Below are 23,197 nucleotides of genomic sequence, written 5' to 3' on the forward strand. Positions count from 1 at the left end.
TCCTCTGTGTTCTCAAGGTACATGGCACATACATCTACTCAGTTTCAAGGTTAAGAGCATGGTCTCTGGAGCCAGACAGCCTCATTAGAATCCTAAGTTCATATATCTTATTAGCTTGCTCAGAAAAATTCCCCCACCATTCAGTATTCTATCTTCTCATCTGTAAACGGTATCTATAACATAGTTACGGAAGGAATCTTTAAGAAGATACATGATAAGAATTCAAAGCAGGGCCTGGAAACTGCTAAGTACTTAATAAATGTTAGCTTTTATTATTATTTTCATCACCAATTCTATTCCATTCCATGGCTCATGATATTCCATGAAATTAATAATTAAAATATAGGTAATGGTTCCAAACAATGCACACTGAACTTTAGATTCTTTCCTATTAGGAATGCTGCAAAGAACTTCTCTTTACTAGATCCTAGCCTACTTGCCCAATTGCTTCTCTCAGATGAATTTCAAGAAGTGAAAACTGAAACACCAAAGTATATACATTTAAAATTTTTGATAGTAAAACAGCATACTTTCTTACCAAAAGTTTGCCCTATGTGCCTTATGTGCCTTCTTCCAAGAAAGTATAAGTATCCCTGATTCTCTCTACCATGATTAATATTTGGTATTACCAGTTTTTTAAAAAATACACCACCTTGAGTGACAGAACAGTGGAAAACAACGTTAAGAATGTTTATTTATGAATAATAACATTTTCATATCTTTACTTGCTATATCTATTCCTTCCTTCCTTCTAAAATTTGCCAACTTACATCTTTGAATTCATATCCATTATTTCTATTGGGGTTTCATTACCTTATAAATCCCTAAGATTATGAAGCCTCTTTCTAGCATATATGTTGTTAACATTTTCAGGTCAGTCTACCGTACATCTTCTACACATATATGTATGGTCTCTTTTTCACACAGGGAAATCTAAAGTTTTCATACAGACTTGCTCATTGTTATATTTACTTTGGCTAGAGCCCTGCACACCTGTAACCATAAGCAACCTTTTCTGTGTCAACACTGTTCTCCAGCGTTTTAGAAGTATTAACGTCATTTAACTCACACGAGCGCCCTGGGTAAGTAGTATAATTACACAACGGAAACTCATTCAACTTGCCCAACATAACAGCGTTAGGAAGAGGCAAGGCTTATTGGCGAGTCAAGGAGAGGGCTGGGGGAACTCAGCACCCAGAAAACCATCAATCCGGCATGAACAACCCTAGCCTGCCTCCAAGCTGAGACTCGAGGTCCGCCTCCAAACGCCAGGAAGCTCTGCCCAGCCAGAAGGAAACGCAAATGCCTCTACCCCTTGTCCTCCATCCGCCATCACTTTTCGCCCTTAATGCACAGGTCTGGGACCCCACTGGTACCTCGCCTATTCTAAGGAGGCATAGGGTCGCTGTCGGGAGTCAACTCTCACTACTACCTGGGGGATAATGGCCGCTAACTCCCCTGGAGAGGAAGTTCCTGCGAGTCACTTCCCGGAACCCATAACCACACGTGAGAGACACACCCCGCACTGCTGGAGCGGAAGTGTAGTCTACGACACAGAACTTCTGGACTACACTTCCCAGAACGTCAAAGCGGTCTAGGGCTACAGCCCTGCCTTCCTGGAGTGGAAGTGCTTCCGACTACACCTCCCAGAATCCTCTACGGGATCATGCTTCCGTCCTACCCCCCTCTATTTCTTTTGGTTAATTATTACCTGAGGTGTTTCTCCAGCGCTATTAGCGTTTGGCTTTTTTATCTTTGTAATTTTTTTCTCAAGAAAGAACTAGTACGTGGGGGAAAAAGCGACGCTTTGCATATGAAAAGAAAATTAACATTTTTTAGCAGAAAGACAAGATTTTAAAAGGGACTTGGTCTGTGCTTCATTGTACATCATCCTTAAGGAATATGGGATGCCAGACTTGCTTTGACTTGATTGCCTCTTTACCTGTGCCTGTATTCATGTACTTCTGACTGTGCTATCTGGCATGAAGTATTTATTTCAAGATGCCAAGACTCCATAAGAAATTCCAAGTACAAATCAGGCTAGGAATTAGTACTTACCGCTTCCCTTCTGGGCAGAAAACATTTTTTTTTTAATGAAACAATAATACCAAAGTATTGAGAATAGTTACATGAAAAACCAAATGCATATACCTTAAATTCCATACTTAAATTTTTTTTTTGCCACACTGATTTCACTTACCATTTTCTGAAGTGTTTTAAAGCTACTCCTTGATACTGTTATTTCTTTCCAAATACTACATATATCGCTTAAAAATAACGATATTATATACCCACAAAATCATTACCTTATGAAACAAAATTAACAATTCTTAGTATTATCTAATTTGTATCCCAGTATGAGTTCTTGTTTATTGAAAATTACTTTTTACAACTACTTTATTCCCATCAATATCCAAACGGATTAACTGTATTTGATCATCTCACCTGAAGCTCAATTATTCTAAACTTGTACCCTCCCCAACACACATCACCACCATCATTTTTCATTTTTTCAACTGTTGTAGAATCAAGATGTCAAGTTAGGTATTCAAATCTGCATTTTTCTATTGGCCTTCTCATACTTTTTCCTCCAATTTTCTAAATTTTCTTTAAAGTAGAATTTTGAATTAAAGGCTAGGTTGTATACAGGGCCATGTGGGGTGGGCTGGGGGCAAGAATACTTCAGAGAAGGCATTGGAAGTATTTGAATAAGAAACCATATTCCCTTAAATTAAACCAATTCAAGTCAGGTTTCCCTCTGGAGAAAAAAACAAAAAGTGACAGCAAATATGTAAAAACAGACAGAGCCTTGTTTTCAAGGAAACCATTATCACAAATCCGACTATATGATCTCCTATATAACAGATGCTATCTCCATGAAAGAAAAAAGAATATTTAGTAATACCAGTTTTGAAGTTTCATATATATTAGGATAAGATATAAGCAAAGATTTTGCATAGTAAAAGAATTTTTAAATGCCATGGGAAGCAGTAAAGTCTACAGTAGCCACACAGCCCAGTGTTCACCTAATAAGTACAGACATTCTCCAACTTATGATGGTTCCCCTTACAATGGTGTGAAAGCAATACCTGCTTGGTAGAAATTATCTCCGAATTTTGGTCTTTTTCCAGGCTAGCCGTATGCAAGAAGATACTCTCATGATGGTGTGTGGCAGCAGCAAGCCACAATCCCAGCTGTTCATCTCTGTAATTTGATCATTTTGAGAATGTTACATAATTGGAATCATACAGTAGGTTGGCTTTTTTCACTCAGCAAAATGATTTCAAAATCCATCCAAATAGTTGCACATATTAACTATCTGGTCTTTAGTGGTGTTCCATAATATGGATGCGCCAGGGCTCATTTAAACATTTACCTATTGAGGAACATTTTGACTATTATACATAAATATGAACATTAATGTACAGGGGTTTTTAATGTGTGTGTGCATAAATTTTCTTATTTCTTTGGGGTAAATGTCCAGGAATGCAGTGCTGGGGTAGATGTTATGTTTAGTTTTTTAAGGAACTGCCAAACCCCTTTCCAGAGTGACTTTATCATTTTACATTCCCAAAAGAAATGTGTGATAATTCCAGTTTCTTTGCAACCTTGTCAGCTTTCAACATTTCCACTATTTTTTTTTCCTCTAAAGTGGGATGCTCTGTTTGGACAAAATCTCCTGAATAAAGACGCAGTATTTATTACTAATGTGTAGGCTTAAGGGGCACTCTGGGAAATAAGATGGCCATAAAATTGACAGGTCTATCATAGCTATGATAAAGCAAAACCTCATTAGTTCAGACTACTCTGATGCATAAAAGGGATAATTACATATAATTCATACTGAGTTAAAAGTTGAAATTTAGCAAGAAAATTCAACACTTTTTGATTTAGGTTTTGATAATCTATTGCCTATAAATTGCATTTGCATATTGAATAAAACTGGTAAAACAAAATAATGTATAGAACATTTTGAAAAGCAAAGTGCCATAGAAATAAAGCTACTGTAATTCATCATCTTTCATTTGTTTTTTTTTCAGATTTATTTTATTTTTTTCAAAGGGATTTATTATTATGGATTTAGGCTGGCCAGGCCTAAGCCCAGGCTCACAGACTCTACCAGAGCAGTGGGTCCATGCTAAGAGCCTTTTTTTTTCAGTTTTAAAAAATTGAGATCTAACTGACATAAAATTATATTCGTTTCAGGTGCACAACATAATGGTTCAACATGTGGATAATCATGATGAATCTAGTTAATATCCATTACCACACATAGTTACAATTTTTTGTGGTAATTGGAACTGTTAAGATCCACTCGCTTAGCAAGTTTCAAATATGCAACACAGTATGACTATAATCACCATGCTGTACATTAAATCCCCAGGACTCAATTTATAACTAGATGCTTTAACTTTTCACTACTCCACCCATTTCAACCATTCCTCATCCCTTGCCTCTGGTAACAAATCTTTTCTGTTTCTGAGTTGGTTTTTTGTTTTGGATTCCTTGTGTAAGTGAGAGTATATGATATTTTCCCCCTCTGGTCGATGAGTTATCTTCAAGTTCATAGGTTCTTTGCTCTGCTTGATCAAGTCCATTTTGATGCTCTTTGTTGTATTTTTTCCCATTTCATCCATCGTATTCTTGAACTCCAGATGGTGTTCAAGACTTTTTTGATTTCTATTTCTCTGCTGAACTACTACTTTTGTTCACATATTGTTTTCCTGATTTAATTGAGTTGTTCATCTGTGTTCTCTGGTAGCTTGCTGAGCTTCCTTAAAATAAACAATTTTATCTTGAATTATTTGTCAGGCAATTCCTAGACCTCCTTTGTGTGGGATTGGTTATTGGAAAACTATTGTTTCGTGGTGATGTCATATTTCCTTGATTTTTTGGTGTTCTTTGAAGTCTTGCTTTGCTGGATTTGCATTTCAAGAAGACACCTCCTCCAGTCTTTAAAGGCTGGCTTCAGGAAAGAAGTAACTTCACCAGTCAGTTTGGCTAGGGATTCTGAGGCTTTCTTAGACTTGTCCATGGATATGCCCCTTCCATACCCTTTGTTCCCTCTTGGGGAGAGTTCCTAAGATGTATCTTCTCTTGATCCCTCAAAACCAGGTCGAGTGCTGAGAACTTCCCATTTGTTTTCTCTAGGACTATGCTCTGAAACACTCAAATCCATGAGTCTTTCTCCAATGTCACAGGCTTGAGCTGGCTTTCTGCATGTGCTCGCTAGCCATCTGCAAAGGCTCACACTCACCATCCAGGTAAGCATATACTAGCAGCCAGACATGTTTGGGGTAGGGTGAGACATGCAGAGCATTGGGGTGGGGAGGGTCTATAAGCCAGTTGGGAAGGGGCTCCACAGATGAGGTGTTCCCATCTGTGAAGACCCTAATGTGGAAGCTAATGGGAAGGCTTCCTATGGGGTCTACAAAGGGGCTGGTGGGATGAACTGCAGAGTGGTTAGTGGCATCCCTTTGATGAGTTCTTAACCCTAGTTGCTGTTCTCCTAGCCTCTCTCAACCTCTCAATAGTCCAAATCACCTTAATGTGTGGGTGAAGAGAAAAAGAAATGGACTTCTTCAGCACCCTCCTACAAAGCTGGGGAAGACAGGTGCTCAATCACACACTCACTTTACCCCATGAGAAAAATCAAGAGGATTTCTCTTGTCACCAAGCTGTGCCATCTTGGGGGAAAGGGGCTGTGGGTAAAGTGTAACTGTTCTTACCCTCTTCAATGCATCTATTTTTTGCCCCAAAGGTATGCTGGAACTTTGCTGGACTCCTGTACTTCCAGAAAGGTACTCTTGTTCATGGTGGTTGTCAAAATCAATGTTCTATGGGGAGAATAAATGTAGAAAACTCCTATTCTACCATGTTGCTGATGTCACTCCCTTTCAGAATTTTATTTACAAAGCTAAATGTAAAAATGGCAAGATATTCATCTTTTTAAGGCTGAATAATATTCCATTGTATCTATATGCCGTATTTCCATTATCCATGCATCTTAAGGAACATCTGAGTTGTTTCTTGACTATTGGGAATAGTGCTGCAATGAACATGGGACTGCAGATGTCCTATCCTGTTTTCAACTATTTGGTGGTATATATCCACAAATAGGATCATATCATAGTTACATTTTTAATTTGGCAGGGAATTTCTACTGCTGTTTCCCACATAGTTGGCACCATTTTAATTCCCACAGCGTAGAAGAGTTCCAATTTCTCCAAATCTTCAACACTTGTTGTCTATTTTTTCTAATAATAGCCATCCTACTGGTGTGAGTTGATATAGTATAGTGTTTTTGATTTGCATTTCACTGATTAGTGACATTGAGCATATTTTCATATACCTGTCAGACACTTGTACATCTTCTTTGAGAAGGGTCTATTCAAGTCCTGTGTCCATTTTATTTTTTAATTTTTAATTTTTTATGTCTTTATTTTGAGAGACAGAGACAGAGAATGGGGGAGGGGCAGAGAGAGAGAGACACACACACACACACAGAATCGGGAGCCTCCAGGCTCTGAGCTGTCAGCACAGAGCCCAACGCAGGGCTCGAACCCATGGATCATGACCTGAGCCGAATTGGACGCTTAACCGATGGAGCCATCCAGGTGCCCCTCCTGTGTCCATTTTAAAATCAAGTTGTTATGTTTGTTTTTGCTATTGAATTGTAGGAGCCCCTTTTATATTTTATATATTAACCCCTTATCAGATATATGCTTTGCACGTATTTTCTCCCATTCCAGGGATTGCCTTTTCATTCCTTTGTGTCCTTTGCCATGCAGAAGGTTTTTAGTTTGACGCAGTCCCACTTGTCTACTTCCATTTTTGTTCATTGTGCTTTTGGTGTCATATCCAAGACATCACTGCCAAGACCAACATAAAAAAGTTTCCCCCCCATGTTTTCTTCTAAGAGTTTTATGGTTTCAGGTTTTATATTTAAGTCTTTAATCTATTTCTGTTTATTTTTGTGAATGGTGTATGATAGGGTACAATTTCATTCTTCAGCATACTGAAGAGGGCAGATTTCATGATACCACACACACAAAAATCATAATTAAAAAAAACAAAGAGACAGAAGTAAACTTTTGGGGGTGGCAGGTATCATGTCTCCCAGTTTGCCTATAGATGTGATAATCTTCCAAGCCCTTTATGTTTGAAACTATCAAAGCTGACAAAGAGTATATTTCACCTATTTTCTCCCTCACCACTGTTGAATTACCCAAAACTCTCTGTACTCTTTGGCCTTAGAACTCCAACTGAAACAGCAATTACAGTTGTCACCTCATCAGTCTGGGTCCAATAAGGAGACAGAAACCACACAGTGATTTAAATGGAAATTTAACTTACAAATGATTAAATTTTTAAAAAGTAACTATACAATATTTTAAAATTCTATGTGGTACAATACTGAGAGTACCGAAGGAAAGACAAACTTAGGCAAACCTCAGACTTTGTGAAGAGAAGGTAACTTTAGCCTACTGGACGGCAGAGAAGTTTTCTGTTTTGCCTAATCCGTGGCGGTCCCTGGATGCTGGTCCAGTTGGAAGCAACACTCTAGGGTGTGGGTGGTTTGTAGGTGAGTTGCAACTGGTGGTCGAATGCATGGGCATGCAGAATAAGGAAGGATGCAGATGGCATCCATTTGGGGAACAGATGAGCCATAGCCAGGGGCCACGTTCATGGATGGACATAGGGAATGGGTGTGCCTGTGTGGGTAGAAGGCCTGGAATGTGCAGGGTCCATGGGAATGTGATCAAAGGCCTAGAGCTGCAAGATCACCAACGGACTGTACATTCTGAGTGGGTGGACAGTGCAGAGTATGAGAAGACGTCCTCACACCCACACTGCTGACTGACCACACAGCTGCCACAAACAGCAGAAGATCCCTTCCTCCTGCTGTCTCCTTCCAATGCCCTCTGATGAGAACACTTAATATTGTGTTTACTGCAAAGGAGAAATGCTCAAAGAAATTTCTTTCCTTATCACAGAGTATGTATTGAAGGATCAATTTGGAGCTGAAAGGCATAAACTGGCACATTGTCTCTAGACTCAACTGCAATCATTGCCCTTTGAAAGTCCCAGCTACTGGTCTGTAAATGTTAGGTTACATAGGAAGACATATAAGATCAGGGTTGGCCTGAAACATAGCATAATCAGCAGAGAGACACAAAGGAAAACCACACAGTGGGAAGACAGCTGGCTCTCCTACTGGTCCATTTGCAGAAATGACTCATTCAAAGAGCTATATACCACAGCAGCGACCTAGCAATAGGTCAAGTCCATTGCCTTCCATCTCTGGCCGCATTTTTCTAAAGCAAAATCTCAGTCTTTCACCAGACTTGTGTAATCCAAAGAGTCCACCCTCTTCATCATGAGCTCTACTCACAACCCCTTATGGGGAACATCATATCAAGATTTGTGAATGTTTAGAGACAACATTGTTTCTGCAAGAATCTGAATATAGAGAAGGGAAACTAATTTGGGGAGAGCATTTCCTATGCTATACATACACCCTCCTGGGTTAAACAACCCAAACAACCCTTGAAACAATGCAGAAAAGTCAAGTGTAGAGTAGTGGGGGGGGGGGACCACTCCCAGTGCTACTCTGTGCTCTCAAACTGGTGTTTCAGTCAGAGGTCATCCTGTAATGATCTTTTACAGTTTGATTTTTTTTCTTGAAAAAGTATGTGGAAATGTTTATAGGTCTACATCATTTTTAATGGTGATACTTTGTTCCATTTTATGGGGGCGCCATAATTTACTCAATCTCTTATTCATGTATCTCCAGGTTGTTTACAATTTTTTTTATTATTGTAAATATTCTTGGAATATGTTCCCTTCTGAAACCATCTTTTTCCTCTTGATCAATTACACCCTAAAGACAACTCCGGAGAAGTGGAATTATTAGCTCAAAGACAATACACATTATACCTTTTGATACATATAGACAAAAATCCTCCCCAGAAATGTTGCACCTGTATTTTCCCCCCACTAACTGCTAGGTTTTTTCACTCTGTTATTGACTCTGAGTTGCATTAATCTTTCACTGTTGCTCACCTGAATTGGTAAGAAGGCAACACTTTAGGGATGGTTTTATTTACATTTGAATGGCTGTTCCATGCTAAAACCATAACTAGCAGGAAATCCTAATCTAAGAAAAAGTAGAAATAAAACATGGTACAAATGAGTTTCCATTATTTCTTATGGGGAAATTCACTTTGATATACAAGTGCTTTGGAATCCAACCATATTTCCAGAATGAATTATGCTCACAAACCAAGGTTTTACTCTCTATCTCCTCCTCCCAAATCCATCTGTAGTCCCAAACTAAATCACAATTGTGTTAGGAACTTGACCAAACTAGCACCTTCTAAAACTCCACTATTAAGCAAGACTGTTGAGAAGCAGCGGTGCTAGTTTCTGACAAAGAACATTCTTGGCCTTCTGTAAGCTGTTAGTCACTTCGGTAAATATTAGTGTTACTGAATTAACTTTATTAGACTACTTGCAGGACACCTAGTCTGGTTAATTTCTTATTGCACTTAAGGGGTAAGCTGCCAAACTTTTCTCATTACACATTACAGAGTTTCCCTACTGCACGAGATTTCTTATGTCCATAGATTGCACTTTTGGTAAAGCTTTACTACATGCACATTATCTGGAACATTTCTTTTTTATGTACCCACCAGTGAATGAAGATTCTCACTGAAGAAGTCTTATCCACACCATTTTCGATACCTGCACTGCCGCATACAGCCTTAAAGATTTAAAAGTTTTGAACTCTGAATTATAAAGTTGCTTCCTTCTATGAACTCCAGTGACAAGAGAATATGTTGGGGTTAAATCTCTCTGGGAAATATTTGCAACAAATAAACTGTCAAAATGCCAGTAATATAACACAATGAATGTCTAATTATGGGGCGCCTGGGTGGCTCAGTCTGTTAAGCATCTGACTTCAGCTCAGGTAGTGATCTTATGGTCTGTGAGTTCGAGCCCTGAGCCAGGCTCTGTGCAGACAGCTCGGAGCCTGGAGTCTGCTTTGGATTCTGTGTCTCCCTCTCTCTCTCTGCCCCGTCCCCATTCAGGTTCTCTCTCTCTCTAAAATAAACACTAAAACTTTTTTAAATAAAAGAAAAATGTCTATTTATTCCAAAAAAAAAAAAAAGCCCAACACACAACAAATAGTCACCTTCCACCAATCCAGCCTGAACAGCCTCCAACATGATGTGGCAGGAAAGATGCCTGAAGGACATCACAAGACGCTTGTAAGGGCCAGGCCTGGAAGTAGCTTCCATCGCTTTTGCCTGAACTCTGTTGCTTGCAACTCTATCACATGGACCAGCTCTTAACTGCAAGGGTTTCTGGGAAATGAAGTCTCTTTATGTGACCAAGAAATGGAACCAGCAAGATGGACACATAGCCATGGCTGTAAAATATCACTTCTATCGCCTCTTCCCGTGTAGAATTCTACTAGATTTGAAACCCTGAGAAGGGAGCACTATTCTCACCACACCAATAGCATGGGTTTCATTTCTGAGCACTTATTTTGAGCATCTTCCTAGTAGGTACTCTCTTAAAAAAAAAAAACCTACAGGTCTTGGCTGGCCTGAAATCCTCACTGTACTCATCTCAAGTATAACTTCCTCCCTGGGCAGATCTACTCATGGGAATTTGATCTCTAAGTATTGTCATTGCCACAAACCATCCATCTGTCAGCCATCACTTACTTTGCCCGCAGCATGCGGACAGTTGATGGGAGTTTGGCAGATGTTCTTGAGATCCAGAGTAGTTTTCTGGAATGCCCTTAAGAACCCCGGCTTCAGTGCCTCGGGATGACATCCTGGGTGGCAGCGTCCCTGTCCCTTGCTGCCCCAGCCCTCCCAATGGCTGAGGAAGCCTCTGTCAGCCTCAGTGCATAGACTTGCCTGTTCTCCTGACTGAACCCTGACTTACTACATTGAGAATGTGTCTGTCCTCTTGCGCCGTCATTGACGCGTAAGAAGGTCTGAGCCTGAAGCCCTGGCCTTGCCCACACCACATACAATGTATCTCATCCGTACGCGCTCTCTGGGGAGCAAGATGGCATGCGTTACCACTGAAGCCCTTCCCACATTCTTTACACTTACAGGGCCTCTCTCCTGTGTGGACTCAGACGTGCATGGAGATCTGAACTCCCACTGAAGCCCTTCCCACACTCATGGCATTTATATGGTTTCTCTCTGGTCCGATCTCTTTGATGTAAGTGAAAGTATGAGCTGTAACTGAAGCCCTTACTGCACACGTCACGTGTGTAAGGCTTTTCTCCCGTGTGAGCCCTCTGATGAGTGTGAAGAACTGCGCTGTATGCAAAAGCCTTTCCGCACACATTGCACGTGCAGGGCTTCGCCCCGGTGTGGACTCGCTGGTGAATGTGAAGGTGTGTGCTTTGGCTGAAGCCCTTTCCACACTCGCCACACCGGTAAGGCCTCTCCCCCGAGTGCAGCCTCCCGTGGACTTGAAGAACAGAGCTTGAACTGAAGCATTTGCTGCACTCACCGCATTTGTAGGGCTTCTCTCCAGCACGGACTCTCTGGGGGACAGTAAGATTGGAGCTCTGATCAAAGCCCTACCCACACTCCTCACATTTGTAGGGCTTTTTCCCCTGTGTGCACTCCCTGATGAATACACAGAAGTGACCTAAATCCAAACCCCTTCCCACACACACCACATCTGCCCCGTGTGGACTCGGTGATGATTGAGAAGACAAGTTGTACCTGAAAACCTAGCCATATTCGGGACATTTGTAGGGTTTGTCTCCCAAGGGGTCCTTCTGGTATCTAGGAGGGTCTGAGCTCTGCTGACAGCCCTCAGCCTACTTTTGATATTCATAAGCTTTCTCATCTGAATGAGTTTTATCATGAACCATCAGGTCCGAGCTCTGACCGAAGTCCCGTCCACACTGGTCACGTCTACAAGACTGCTCTCTGTGGGCACTGGGATGGACAGGAGGGTCTGCAACATCTACGTGGCCCACTTCACAGTCATTACATTTGACAGGTTGTGGTACCACAGGGACCGTTTTATGTCATTTGACTGTTGACTTCGCAAAGTGTTTCCCACAGTGAGTGTATCTTCTTTACGTTCTTGGGAATCTCCATTTTCACATGACGTCTGACTGACGCCGTCATCACACTGAGCACCTCCATATGGTTTCTGTTCCATGTGAATTCTCATACGGTCCTCGAGAACTCGGGCTCAGTCACTATGTGGGCTCCCTTCCAACACTCGAGTGTAAGGACTTGTGTCAGGCCTTTCCACGCGGTGCCATCTTGATTTTCTAGATTAGTGGCCTTTATTACATAGTTCTCATTTTCAGAAATCTGAAGAGACACTCGGGCCCACTCTTCGCAGGGGAAACATCTCCTTCTAAATACTGGGGACAATCCCCTTGATGATTCACGACATACTCCCGGCTCCCAGTGAATTCACTGAGCCTTTGTTTCCAAATCTGCCGGCAGTAGAGCACTCCTTGCCAGAGATAACTCGACCCTTTTCCTGGAAGTTATGAAATGTTGTTTTTAATCCTGTTTCCTATGACGAGAAAAGAGAGTTTGGCAAAGAGACTAAGTAAGCCATCCCTCCAGAGGTTTTGAGAAAACAAGTAGGATGGGGCGGGAAGTTGTCACTGGCTTCTCTTCATATAGGAAAACAATTAGAACCACAGTACATCTAATCTATGAACTGCCAGTTAAAAATCAGATGGTGGGGAAAAAAATAAAAAATAAAATAAAAATCAGATGGTGGGGCGCCTGGGTGGCTCAGGCAGTTAAGCGTCTGACTTTGGCTCAGGTCATGATCTCACGGTTTGTGGGTTTGAGCCCCGCATCGGGCTCTGTGCAGACAGCTCAGAGCCTGGAGCCTGCTTCGGATTCAGTGTCTCCCTCTCTCTCTGCCCCTCCCTGCTCATGCTGTCTCTCTATCTCTCTCAAAAATAAATTAAAGCATTAAAAAAAATCAGATGTTGCAGGGAAACCAAAAGAAATCTTGGGAACAATTTACAAAGAAAGAAATTCACCTCTAGAGGTGACAAAACACCTTTAATCATTTGGCTACAAAAGGTCTGGGGGAGACTCCTATATGATTCATGTTCCGTGTGTGTGTGTGTGTGTGTGTGTACAACATAATAATGGAGTGCTAGACATGGTGACGGACGTAAACAATCACAAAGACCTTCCAAGGTACCATACAAAGTTGCAGAAATAAACAAGTCCTGTCTCCTGCTAAAGTCCCTTCCACTGTCACATGAGGTGGGATTATCACGTATGTTTCTGCACAACTGTATGTGGTGGGCCTAAAACAGCGATGGGGATCAATATGGGGATAATATTATGAAATATAGTTGTTGGGGGTTTTGGGGGAGGGACATGTACACACCTTGGAGGCAGGCTTAAAGAGACAACATTTTCTCTGAGATTTTCTAGATTCCATGAAGAGATATAGTCCACCAAGATCCTGTAATCCAATCAGTGATATTTTTTTCTTTTCTTTTTTCTTTTCTGGTAACTAATCTCTATTCCCAATGTGGGGCTTGAATGTATGACCTTGAGACCAAGAGTCACATGCTCTAAGATTCTGTCATGTGCTTCCTGGATCTCTCCTCTTTAGATAATTGCAGAATGTCAAATAGCCATGACTATGAGAAGGGGCAACATGGAATTGTCAATGGCCTGGCCGCCAGGGAAGCAAGATTGTCCTAAAGGGCCATAAAACAGAAGGGGATGAGGTCAAAGAGGATGGTCATACCCTTGGCGCCCTAAAATGGGCTTCAGAATGGCACGAACACCATGATCAAGACCATCTGGACATTGCTACCAGTTTGACGTCGTTTTGGAGTCATTTTACTGAGTGACTTTAATTTGTAAGGTGGTGTCAGAGAAAGGGGGAACTTGGAACTTCCCACAACAAGCTTACAGCAGCAATTTGCCAGTTGTTTTGACTATATCCGTACTAACAAAAGCATTTACACACGACCCAGTACACAGACACAGACTGTTAACAAAAACAGCTTTATCACCTGATACTTACCTCACCAGATGCAATGTACTCTGATAAATTCTGTTCGAGTCCATTTATTTGTCTTGCTTTTTAAAAGCTGCTGATTATGATTGAGTGACTTGATTTCAGATGCACCAACAGTGCTGAATCCTGCAGATTGGGCATAAGTCTATAATCTACACACAAAGAGGGTACTTAGTTTCACGTGGTTATTAAAAACACAGGGTCTAGAAGCAGATTAAAAGGGCTCAAATCCCAGCCCTTACAAGCCGTGTGATCGTGGGCAAGGTATTTAACCACTCCGTGCCTCCGTTGTTTCCTTTGTAAATGGAGGCAATAATAGCAACTATCTCATAAACTACACCGAGGTAACACACAGCTGCATGTGCGCCCCTGAGAAACTGAAAGTAGACGTTCATCAACAAGGAAGCAAACAGCTGACCCTTATATCACGCTCACTCCATACCGGATTCTGGTTTAGATCCCTTCACACGCCTTTCCCCAAAATATCAGTTTTTCTCCAGAATCAACCAAGGGACCGAGGCCCGTGGTAGTGTGTGAACTTTATCAACCTCATTTTGAAGAACAGAAGAAAAGAATGAGCGCCTACAATGAGAGGAAGTCAGGGCGGCTCGCTAACGGTTACAGGTAGGATGCCCATGGGCCAGGGGTGCAGGACCTGAGAGCGTCCACACCAACACTTCACACGGGGCAACCCGCTCACATCTGTCTGTTAAAACTCACTTAACTTCAGGGGTCTTCTCTGCATGTTTTCTCTCCAGTGGCCAAAGCTTCCCTCTGTGCTCCCACTGGAATATTCTATCCGGTGGGAAGCTGATTATTTGAGGAAACAGGATCGGTGGTTTGTGCTTGGTTACGGAGGGCTGTGGTCCTCACCCACTGAGACAAGGTTCCTAAAGTTCTCCCGCATCACGTCCTGGTGCAAGTGTATCTGGGTCTTGTCCAATAGCGCCAGCTCTTCCTCAGTGAAGACCACAGCCACATCCTTGAAGGTCACGGTTTCCTAAAACATCAAGCACACACCATACCGATCACCCACAAATGCCCACTGGCAGAAGAGCACAACTGGAAGCTGTGCCAGTCCTTAGATTATTGTCTTTCTGCTCCAAACTGGTGTTTAAACCACACACTTCATAGGGCTGGAGCTGAAACTGGCAACTGGCTCTATGGGAGGCTCCGACAGTAGGGGGCGCAAGAGGGATTCCGCAAGGCTAGGGGAGAAAGGGCCTTCCCTTGCTCCTGCCAGTTTGCTTCCTGTTCCGGTATCACCTCGGTCGTGCTCCGTGCGCCTGGTGACAGCAGTCCCTTTCCGTAGGGATAGCTGAAGCCACTTTGCAGTTTCCCCAACACTTAACAGAACCAGTTTCATTGTTCCCCACCTCAGGGACACCAGTCCGAGCCAGCAGGTGTCCCCTCATCAGAAATCTGGGTCCGTGACCCGTGGGCTGCTTCTCTGAGCTCAGACATACCAGCCAGCCAGCACCCCCTCCTCACAATTCTGTATTTCAGTGCCCCAAGGCCCCTCCTCCAAGTTTCTAAGTTCCAATAATTCAATCTCTCCCTTGCGTTCCCTCAGCCTGCTTGGTAGTTCTTATGTAGTTGCTACTTCTGTGATACTGTAGCGTTCTCTCTCCACCCTCTTAGGTACCTGGTTAACAACTCCCATACCTAGTGAACAATTCTATTAAATTCTTCCTGTTCAAATAGCAGTGTCCTTTCTGTGCTCTAAATAGGCTCTTACTAGTACAAACGAAATGAGAAACACAGAAGAAATTCAGTTTTAAGTTGGCCAAGTTTCTCTTTTTTCCTCCACATTGCCTGTGTCCCCCCATTAACCATCCAGGGTCCCACAAAGAATGTTAAACACCCATGAACATCTGTCTGTCTTTGAGTGCTAATAAGAACATTTCTATAACATAAATTCCTAGATAAGAGACCACTGAGTTACTTGTTACGCATACACTTTGGCTGATATTATCCATAATGTCCTCCAAAAAGGTTTTGCTGATACACTGGTCTCGTAGTTTCTGGGTGTTCATTCCCCCTCATAAACCAAGAGTTGGTACTTTATTTTCTCTATTGTAGCAGATTAATCTACTTCTATTGGACTAAGCAGATAAGGCAACTAAGAGCATTGGCTGCCAGATTAAGACGAAAAAGTAAAAAGGAAATTATTGAGACAATTGGGAGCATTTGGGTATCAACTAACTATTCAAATAATAGTGGAATCAGTTGTAGAACTACTGGATCATATGGTCATTCTATTTTTAATTTTATGAGGAAACTCCGTAATATTTTCCACAGTGGCTGCACCAATTTTCATTCCCACCCATAGTACCTGAGGGTTCCTTTTTCTCCACATCCTGGCAACACTTGTTATTTCTTGTTTTTTATTTTAGCCATTCTGACATGTGTGAGGTGATATCTCATGATGGTTTTGATTCACATTTCCCTGATGATGAACTTGTCTGTTCACCACCTGTAGGTCTTCTTGGAAAAATGTCTATTCCTGGGGCTCGTGGTTGGCTCAGTTAGTTAGGCATCCAACTTCATGATCTTGCTGTTTATAAGCCCGAGTCCCACGTCAGGCTCTGTGCTGTCAGTGCAGAGCCTGGAGCCTGCTTCAGATTCAGTGTGTGTCTCTTTCTGCCTCTGAAGAGGCAGAAGCACTGCTTGTTGTGCTCTGTGTGTCTCTCTCTTTCTCAAAAATAATAAATATTTAAAAAAAGAAAAATGTCTATTCCGATCCTCTGCCCATTTTTAAATTGGATTATTTGGGTCTCTGTGATCTTTTTGTATAAATTCTTTATATAATTTGGATATTAACCCCTTATCAGATATATTATTCACAAATGTCTTCTCCCATTCAGTAGGTTACCTTTTTTATTTTGTTGATGGTCTGTGCAAAAGCTTTTTAATTTTGGTATAATCCAAACAGTTTAATTTTGTTTTTGTTTTCCTTCCCAGGAGACATATCCAGAAAAATGTTCCTATGGCCAATGTCAAAGAAATTACTGCTTATGTTTTCTTCTAAGAATTTTATGGTTTCACATCTTGCATGTAGGTCTTTAATCCATTTTGAGTTTATTTTTATGTGTAGTATTTACCCAAAGGAAACAAAAACACTAATTCAAAAAGATATACACACTCCTATGCTCATTGCAGCATTATCTACAATAGCCAAGATATGGAAGCAACCCAAGTGCCCATCAATAGATGAATGGATAAAGATGTGGTGAACACACACACACACACACACACACACACAATGCACAATGGTATATGACTCAGTCATAAAAAGGATTGAACTCCTGATATCTGCAACAACACGGATGGACCTCGAGGGTATAATGTTAACTAAAATAAGTCAGAGAAAGCCAAATACCATATGATATCACTCACATGTGGAATTTAAGAAACAAAACAAATGATTAAAAGGGGGAAACAGATTCTTAAGTACAGAAAACAAACTGGTGGTTGCCAGAAGGGAGGTGAGTGGGGAGGTGGGAAAACAGATAAAGGGGATTAAAGAGTACACTTATCAGGACACTTGGGTTGCTCATTTGGTTGAGCATCTGACACTTGATTTCAGCTCTGGGTCATGGGACTGAGCCCCACATCAGACTCCATGTTGAGTGTGGAGCCTGCTTAGGGTTCTCTCTTTCCCCTCTGCCCCTCTCCCCCATTCATGCACTCTCTCTTTAAAATGAAGTGGAAAAAACTTAGAAAAAAGAGGACACTTATCATGATGAGCACTGAGAAATGTACAGAATTATTGAATCACTATGTGGTACACCTGGAACTAATATAACACTGTATGTTAATTATACTTGAATGAAAACTAAATTTCCTGAGCATGATGACAGTAATGTGGAAATGTAGGGAAACACTCTTATTCTTAGGAGACACATGCTGAAGTATTGAGGGATGAATAATGATGCCTGTAATTCATTCTCAACTGGGTCAAGAAAGTGAAATATGGATAGTATGTGTATATATATGTGTGCAAGTTTACAACTATGAATCTAGTTGAATATACTATAGCGTTCTTTCCACTTTTCCATGAATTAAAAAATTTCAAAATAAAAAGTTGAGGGGGAAAATATTCTAGTATTAATAGCCATCCCCTGACCAAGAAAACAAATTTTTAAATAAAGTATTATCATTGGACTTATCACACTGCTCAACTATTATGTGGTCACAGACATGTCTTCTTATTAGACTTTGTACTTCAAAAATGCTTCCAACCAAAGTTGTGAGCAGTTAAAATATATTTCATGGACTAGCAATTGTTCAATTCACAAAAAACTGACAATTATTTTTAAAGAAATTTTAATGTTTATTTATTTTTGAGAGAGAGACAGAGTGTGAGCAGAGGAGGGGCAGAGAGAGAGGGAGACACAGAATCCAAAGCAGGCTCCAGACTCTGAGCTGTCAGCACAGAGTCCGACACAGGGCCCGAACCCACAGACTGTGACGTCATGACCTGAGCTGAACTCAGACACTTAACTGATTGAGTCACCCAGGTGCCCCACCTGACCGACAAGGGACTATCTCCCTACATGAGCCTTCTTCATCTCAACACTCTGGGAAAACAAAATACCCATTTCCCATCACCCTTTGCAATTGAGTGGATCCCTTGTTGGGATGCTATGCGGAAACTGCCATACAATGCCAGTACAAGGACCGCCCCAAAAATATTAATAACCCAAATTCATAAACCAATACAGATATAGTCAACAATTTAAAATCTTTTTCTTAGCACACAGCACCATTCATGAAGTACTCTTGTAAAATCTGGGACCTGAATTTATTCACGTACTTAGTGCTCCCACTTATAGGAAATATTGTAGCCAGAGGAACCTATTGAATGACATCAAAAAGAAGTGCTTTTGAGATAATCGGCGAAAATTGATTATTGCCTATGTATTGAATGATACCAAAGAATTACTTGATAAGCAAAGTCATTTTTTTCTATGTTTAGTAGAAATACATACTGAAGTATATAGAGGAGAATGTTAAATCAGATTGCTATTTAGTAAAATTCTCTCACACCCCCCAATGCCACTACAAGACCAGAGTCTATTTCATGCCCCGTGACTTTGGATTTGGCTACATGACTTGTTCCAGCTCTGAGCCTAGGCCTTGAAGAGGTCTCAGATGTTTCCATTTGCTTCCTTACTCCTCTGCTAGCACCCAACACATCCAAGCTAACGGATACAAAAACTGCCACCACTAGCAAAATGCTTCCAAATAAATATCTCTGGGTCTGACTTTGGGACCAGCAGTAACAGTTGAGGAAACTGTCATCAGAGGATGGAAAAATGGTAGCCTGGGTGATACAGTGTGAAACATTTGGTAAAACAGTTGCTGGCAATAATTTAGAAGATAGAAAATGTACCTAAGGGGAATGTGTGGACTTAGGCAAGATGGTTTTCAGACAGAGGAAATGAATGGGAGTTCATTTAAGAGCTACTCTAAGAAAATAATGAGCTCAGAACAAATTTATAATTATATAAAATATAAATAATGAGCTCAGAACAAATATTTATATTTATATAAAATAATGTGCTATCAGGATCTTCTTTTAAAATGCTTTGGGAAAGAAAGAAGGAAAGTGAAAAAGAGAGCAGTGAGGCAGATGTGGCAAAACATTGAACCTGCACTATACATAGATATTCATAGTACTATTTTCTTTCTGTATATTTTCATAATTAAAACATTTTTCATGATTAAAAAACCTTTGCTGTACCCTCTGATGGCCTTTTTGATACATCAACTTGGCTAGACTATTATCCCGTTATTGAAGCAAACATTAACCTAGGTGTTGCTGTGAAGATATTTTGTAGATGTGATTAAAGTCCATAATCAGATGACTTTGAAGGAGATTCTTTCAAATAATCTGGGAAGGCCTGATTCAATCAGTTGAAGGACCTTAAGACCAGACCTGAGGTTTCCCTAAGAGAAGAAATTCTATCTGTAGACCACAGTCTCAGTCTGTGTCTAAGAGTCCCAGCCTGCCCTGGGATTTCCAACTTACCCTGACAGTCACGAAAAATAAATCTCATACGAATCTCTTCCTAATAAGTATCTCATATTGTTCCTACTTCACTGGCTGAACCTTGATGGATAAATACCCATTCAAATCTTACTACTTTATGTGGACTGGACCCCGCACTACGCCGAGTGTGGTCATGTAATCACCGACCATACACTCAAGTGTTGTGACAATACGACATTGCTGTAAAAGTTTCTGGGCTGCCTGGGCAGCTCACTCGGGTAAGAGTCAGACTTTGGCTCAGGTCATGATCTCGCAGTTCCTGAGTTCAAGCCCTGTGTCGGGATCTGTGCTGTCATCTCAGAGCCTGGAACCTGCTTCCAATCCTGTGTCTCCCTCTCTCTCTCTGCCCTGCCTCAGCCCATGCTGTCTCTCCTGATCTCTCTCTCTCTCTCTCAAAAATAAATAGATGTTAAAAGTTTCCAAATTCTTCCTCTTGATTGCTGTATTGATCTCTCAGGGACAAGTGGCTCATGGACTGGCATTTGTGTGCAAACCGCACTTGGAATAGACATCTTGACATCTCTGAGATCATTCCTTCCTTTCTGCAAAGAGACTAAACACCACCTCTCTCACACAGCTGTTGGGAGCAAGGTAAAGTGTCTAAGACACAGCCATCACTCAAAACTTGGCCATCTCCTTTCAGAAAGTAGCTCCTCACAAGGGACAAGGCACTTAAGACATGGCACAGAGAGACAGGGACACAGAATCGGGAGCAGACTCCAGGCTCTGAGCAGTCAGCACAGAGCCTGACACGGGGCTCGAACTCACAGACTGTGAGATCATGACCTGAGCCGAAGCCAGACGCTCAACTGAATGAGCCGCTCTGGTGCCCTTGTCCTGGCTTCTTCTTATCTGTACAGTTTTTTCACACAACCTTTTCTCCCAATCTACCTTTACCTCTCTTCTCATTCTCAATGGACTGAATCTCACTTCCTCAAGCCTTCTCCCCTGCCCCCATCCCACTCAGGCTCCCATGTCACTGCTATCTCGCTCCTCAAACTTTTCGATCAAAGCTGCCACCCTTTTCTTTGCCTCAGACTTGTGAATGTGCTGACATCACCTACATCCTTATTCTGGAAAAGGGGCTCTAGAACTTCTGACTTGGACAGTGATCTCAGGATGACAGGGAACCTTCTTCTGCTTCCACTCTCACATGCAAGACTCGTTCTTGTGTAACTAGGACTTGGAAGCTAAAGAACTTTCAGTTAGCTAAGATCTTGACTCTCAGTTTCCAAAGCGACCTCTGTCCAGCACACATTCTGTGTGCTGGGACCACGGGATTTTTGTAAATGTTGATGATACATCTACGACATGGAAGACACACTTTCTGCTCTGGAAAAGCTCACAGGAGGGGCTCTTGGGTGGCTCAGTCGGTTAAGTAGCCAACTTTGACTCAAGTCATGATCTCAAGGTTGGTGGGTTCAAGCCCTGCATTGGGATCTGTGCTGACAGCTCAGAGCCTGGAGTCTGCTTTGGATTCTGTGTCTCCCTCTCTCTTTGCCCCTCTCCCACTTGTGTTCTGTCTCTCAAAGGTGAATAAATGCTTTAAAAAATTTTTTTAAAGCTCACAGTTTGGAGCTAGGAATGCTCTAGATCTCCCGGTGGACAGAAGCAGGTAGAAGGAAGCCCTAGCAACTTGCCACTCCACATCCTTTCAACTCCCTTCCCTATCCTGCCTTTATCAGGGGACCTCCTTGCTCTCCAGCTTCCATTAAATTTAGCCAATAGGGGAAGTCAGCAGGAGATGCAGGGAAGGGACATAAATGAAGTCAGAGTATTCCCCCAGTTCTTGCCTGGGGATGCTTTGGACTGGCTCTGTTTTATGTCCCTTGACCAAAGGTCACAGCACCTATCAGTGGCCCTCATCTCAAATCTCTTTCCCCAGGTCTGGTAACTGGCTCCTCCCTTAGCCCTTCCGCCCTAGGGACAACTGTCAGTTACCCGGCTTTGAGCAGATCTCTGATACTGCAAGATCCTTTCTTGATTAATACACCCTGCCTGCACCTTTGTCAACTGTCCATTTATTTTAAGTTCTTCTCAAGTTACCATTTTGACTCTGGTGCTTATTTCCCATCTGATAAACTCTGCAAACATGGTGGCCTCTGGCCTTTCAGGAGAAGCTTAGTGTACCAAATTTCTGCTGTAGGCACTGTGGGAACCCCAAAGATTAAAGATAAAAACCAAAGACCATGTCTCTGTCTTCTCAGATAGTGCTTCTAGAAACTACCTGTTGTGAGGGGTGCGTGGGTGGGTCAGTTCGTTGGGCATACAACTCCTGATTTCAGCTCAGGTCATAAGCTCACAGTTTGTGAGACTGAGCCCTGCATCAGGTTCTGTGCTGAGTGTGGAGCCTGCTTGTGATTCTCTCTCTCCTTCTCTCTCTGCCTGTCCCTTGGCTCGCTCTCTCAAAATAAATAAATGAACATTAAAGAAAAAAACTACCCAGGGTGACGGGCCAGTTTCATGTATTTTCACTGCTATTCATCTTCTGTAGGTACAGTATTTGATATATATATATAATACAGTTAAAAATTTCTAACTGGACAGCAACATGCAGAAAAGTAAAACTGGACCACTTTCTTACACCATACACAAAAATAAAATCAAAATGGATGAAAGACCTAAATGTGAGACAGGAAACCCTCAAAACCCTAGAGAAGAAAACAAGCAACAATCTCTTTGACCTTGACTGAAACAATATCTTACTCAATAAGTCTCCAGAAGCAAGGGAAATAAAAGTAAAAATGTACTACCAGGACCTCATCAAGATAAAAAGCTTCTGCACTGCAAAGGAAACAATCAACAAAACTAAAAGGCAACTGATAGAATGGGAGAAGATATTTGTAAATGACATATCAGATAAAGGGTTAGTATCCACACTCTAAAGAATTTACCAAACTCAACACCTGAAAAACAATTAATCCAGTGAAGAAATAGACAGAAGACATGAATAGACACTTTTCCAAAGAAGACATCCAGATGACCCACAGATGCATGAAAAGATGTTCAACATCACGCATCATCAGGGAAATACATACCAAAACCACACTGAGATACCACTGAGATCACACC

General features: G+C 41.6%; 1 protein-coding gene across 1 annotated transcript; it reads right to left on the reverse strand.

The window, feature by feature from the left end:
- Window positions 1-1,381: 1,381 nt before the first annotated feature.
- ZNF285 (zinc finger protein 285) lies at window positions 1,382-15,730 on the reverse strand. Its single transcript, XM_029924310.1, is given in 11 exon segments — window positions 1,382-1,458; window positions 11,070-11,170; window positions 11,172-11,650; window positions 11,652-11,721; window positions 11,723-11,761; window positions 11,763-12,123; window positions 12,126-12,227; window positions 12,230-12,400; window positions 12,403-12,579; window positions 14,941-15,067; window positions 15,713-15,730. Coding segments are annotated over 11 exon segments (1,722 nt in total).
- Between the last annotated feature and the right edge of the window lie 7,467 nt (window positions 15,731-23,197).

Source organism: Suricata suricatta, chromosome 16 (genome assembly GCF_006229205.1).
Source record: "Suricata suricatta isolate VVHF042 chromosome 16, meerkat_22Aug2017_6uvM2_HiC, whole genome shotgun sequence".
Classification (NCBI taxonomy): domain Eukaryota; kingdom Metazoa; phylum Chordata; class Mammalia; order Carnivora; family Herpestidae; genus Suricata; species Suricata suricatta.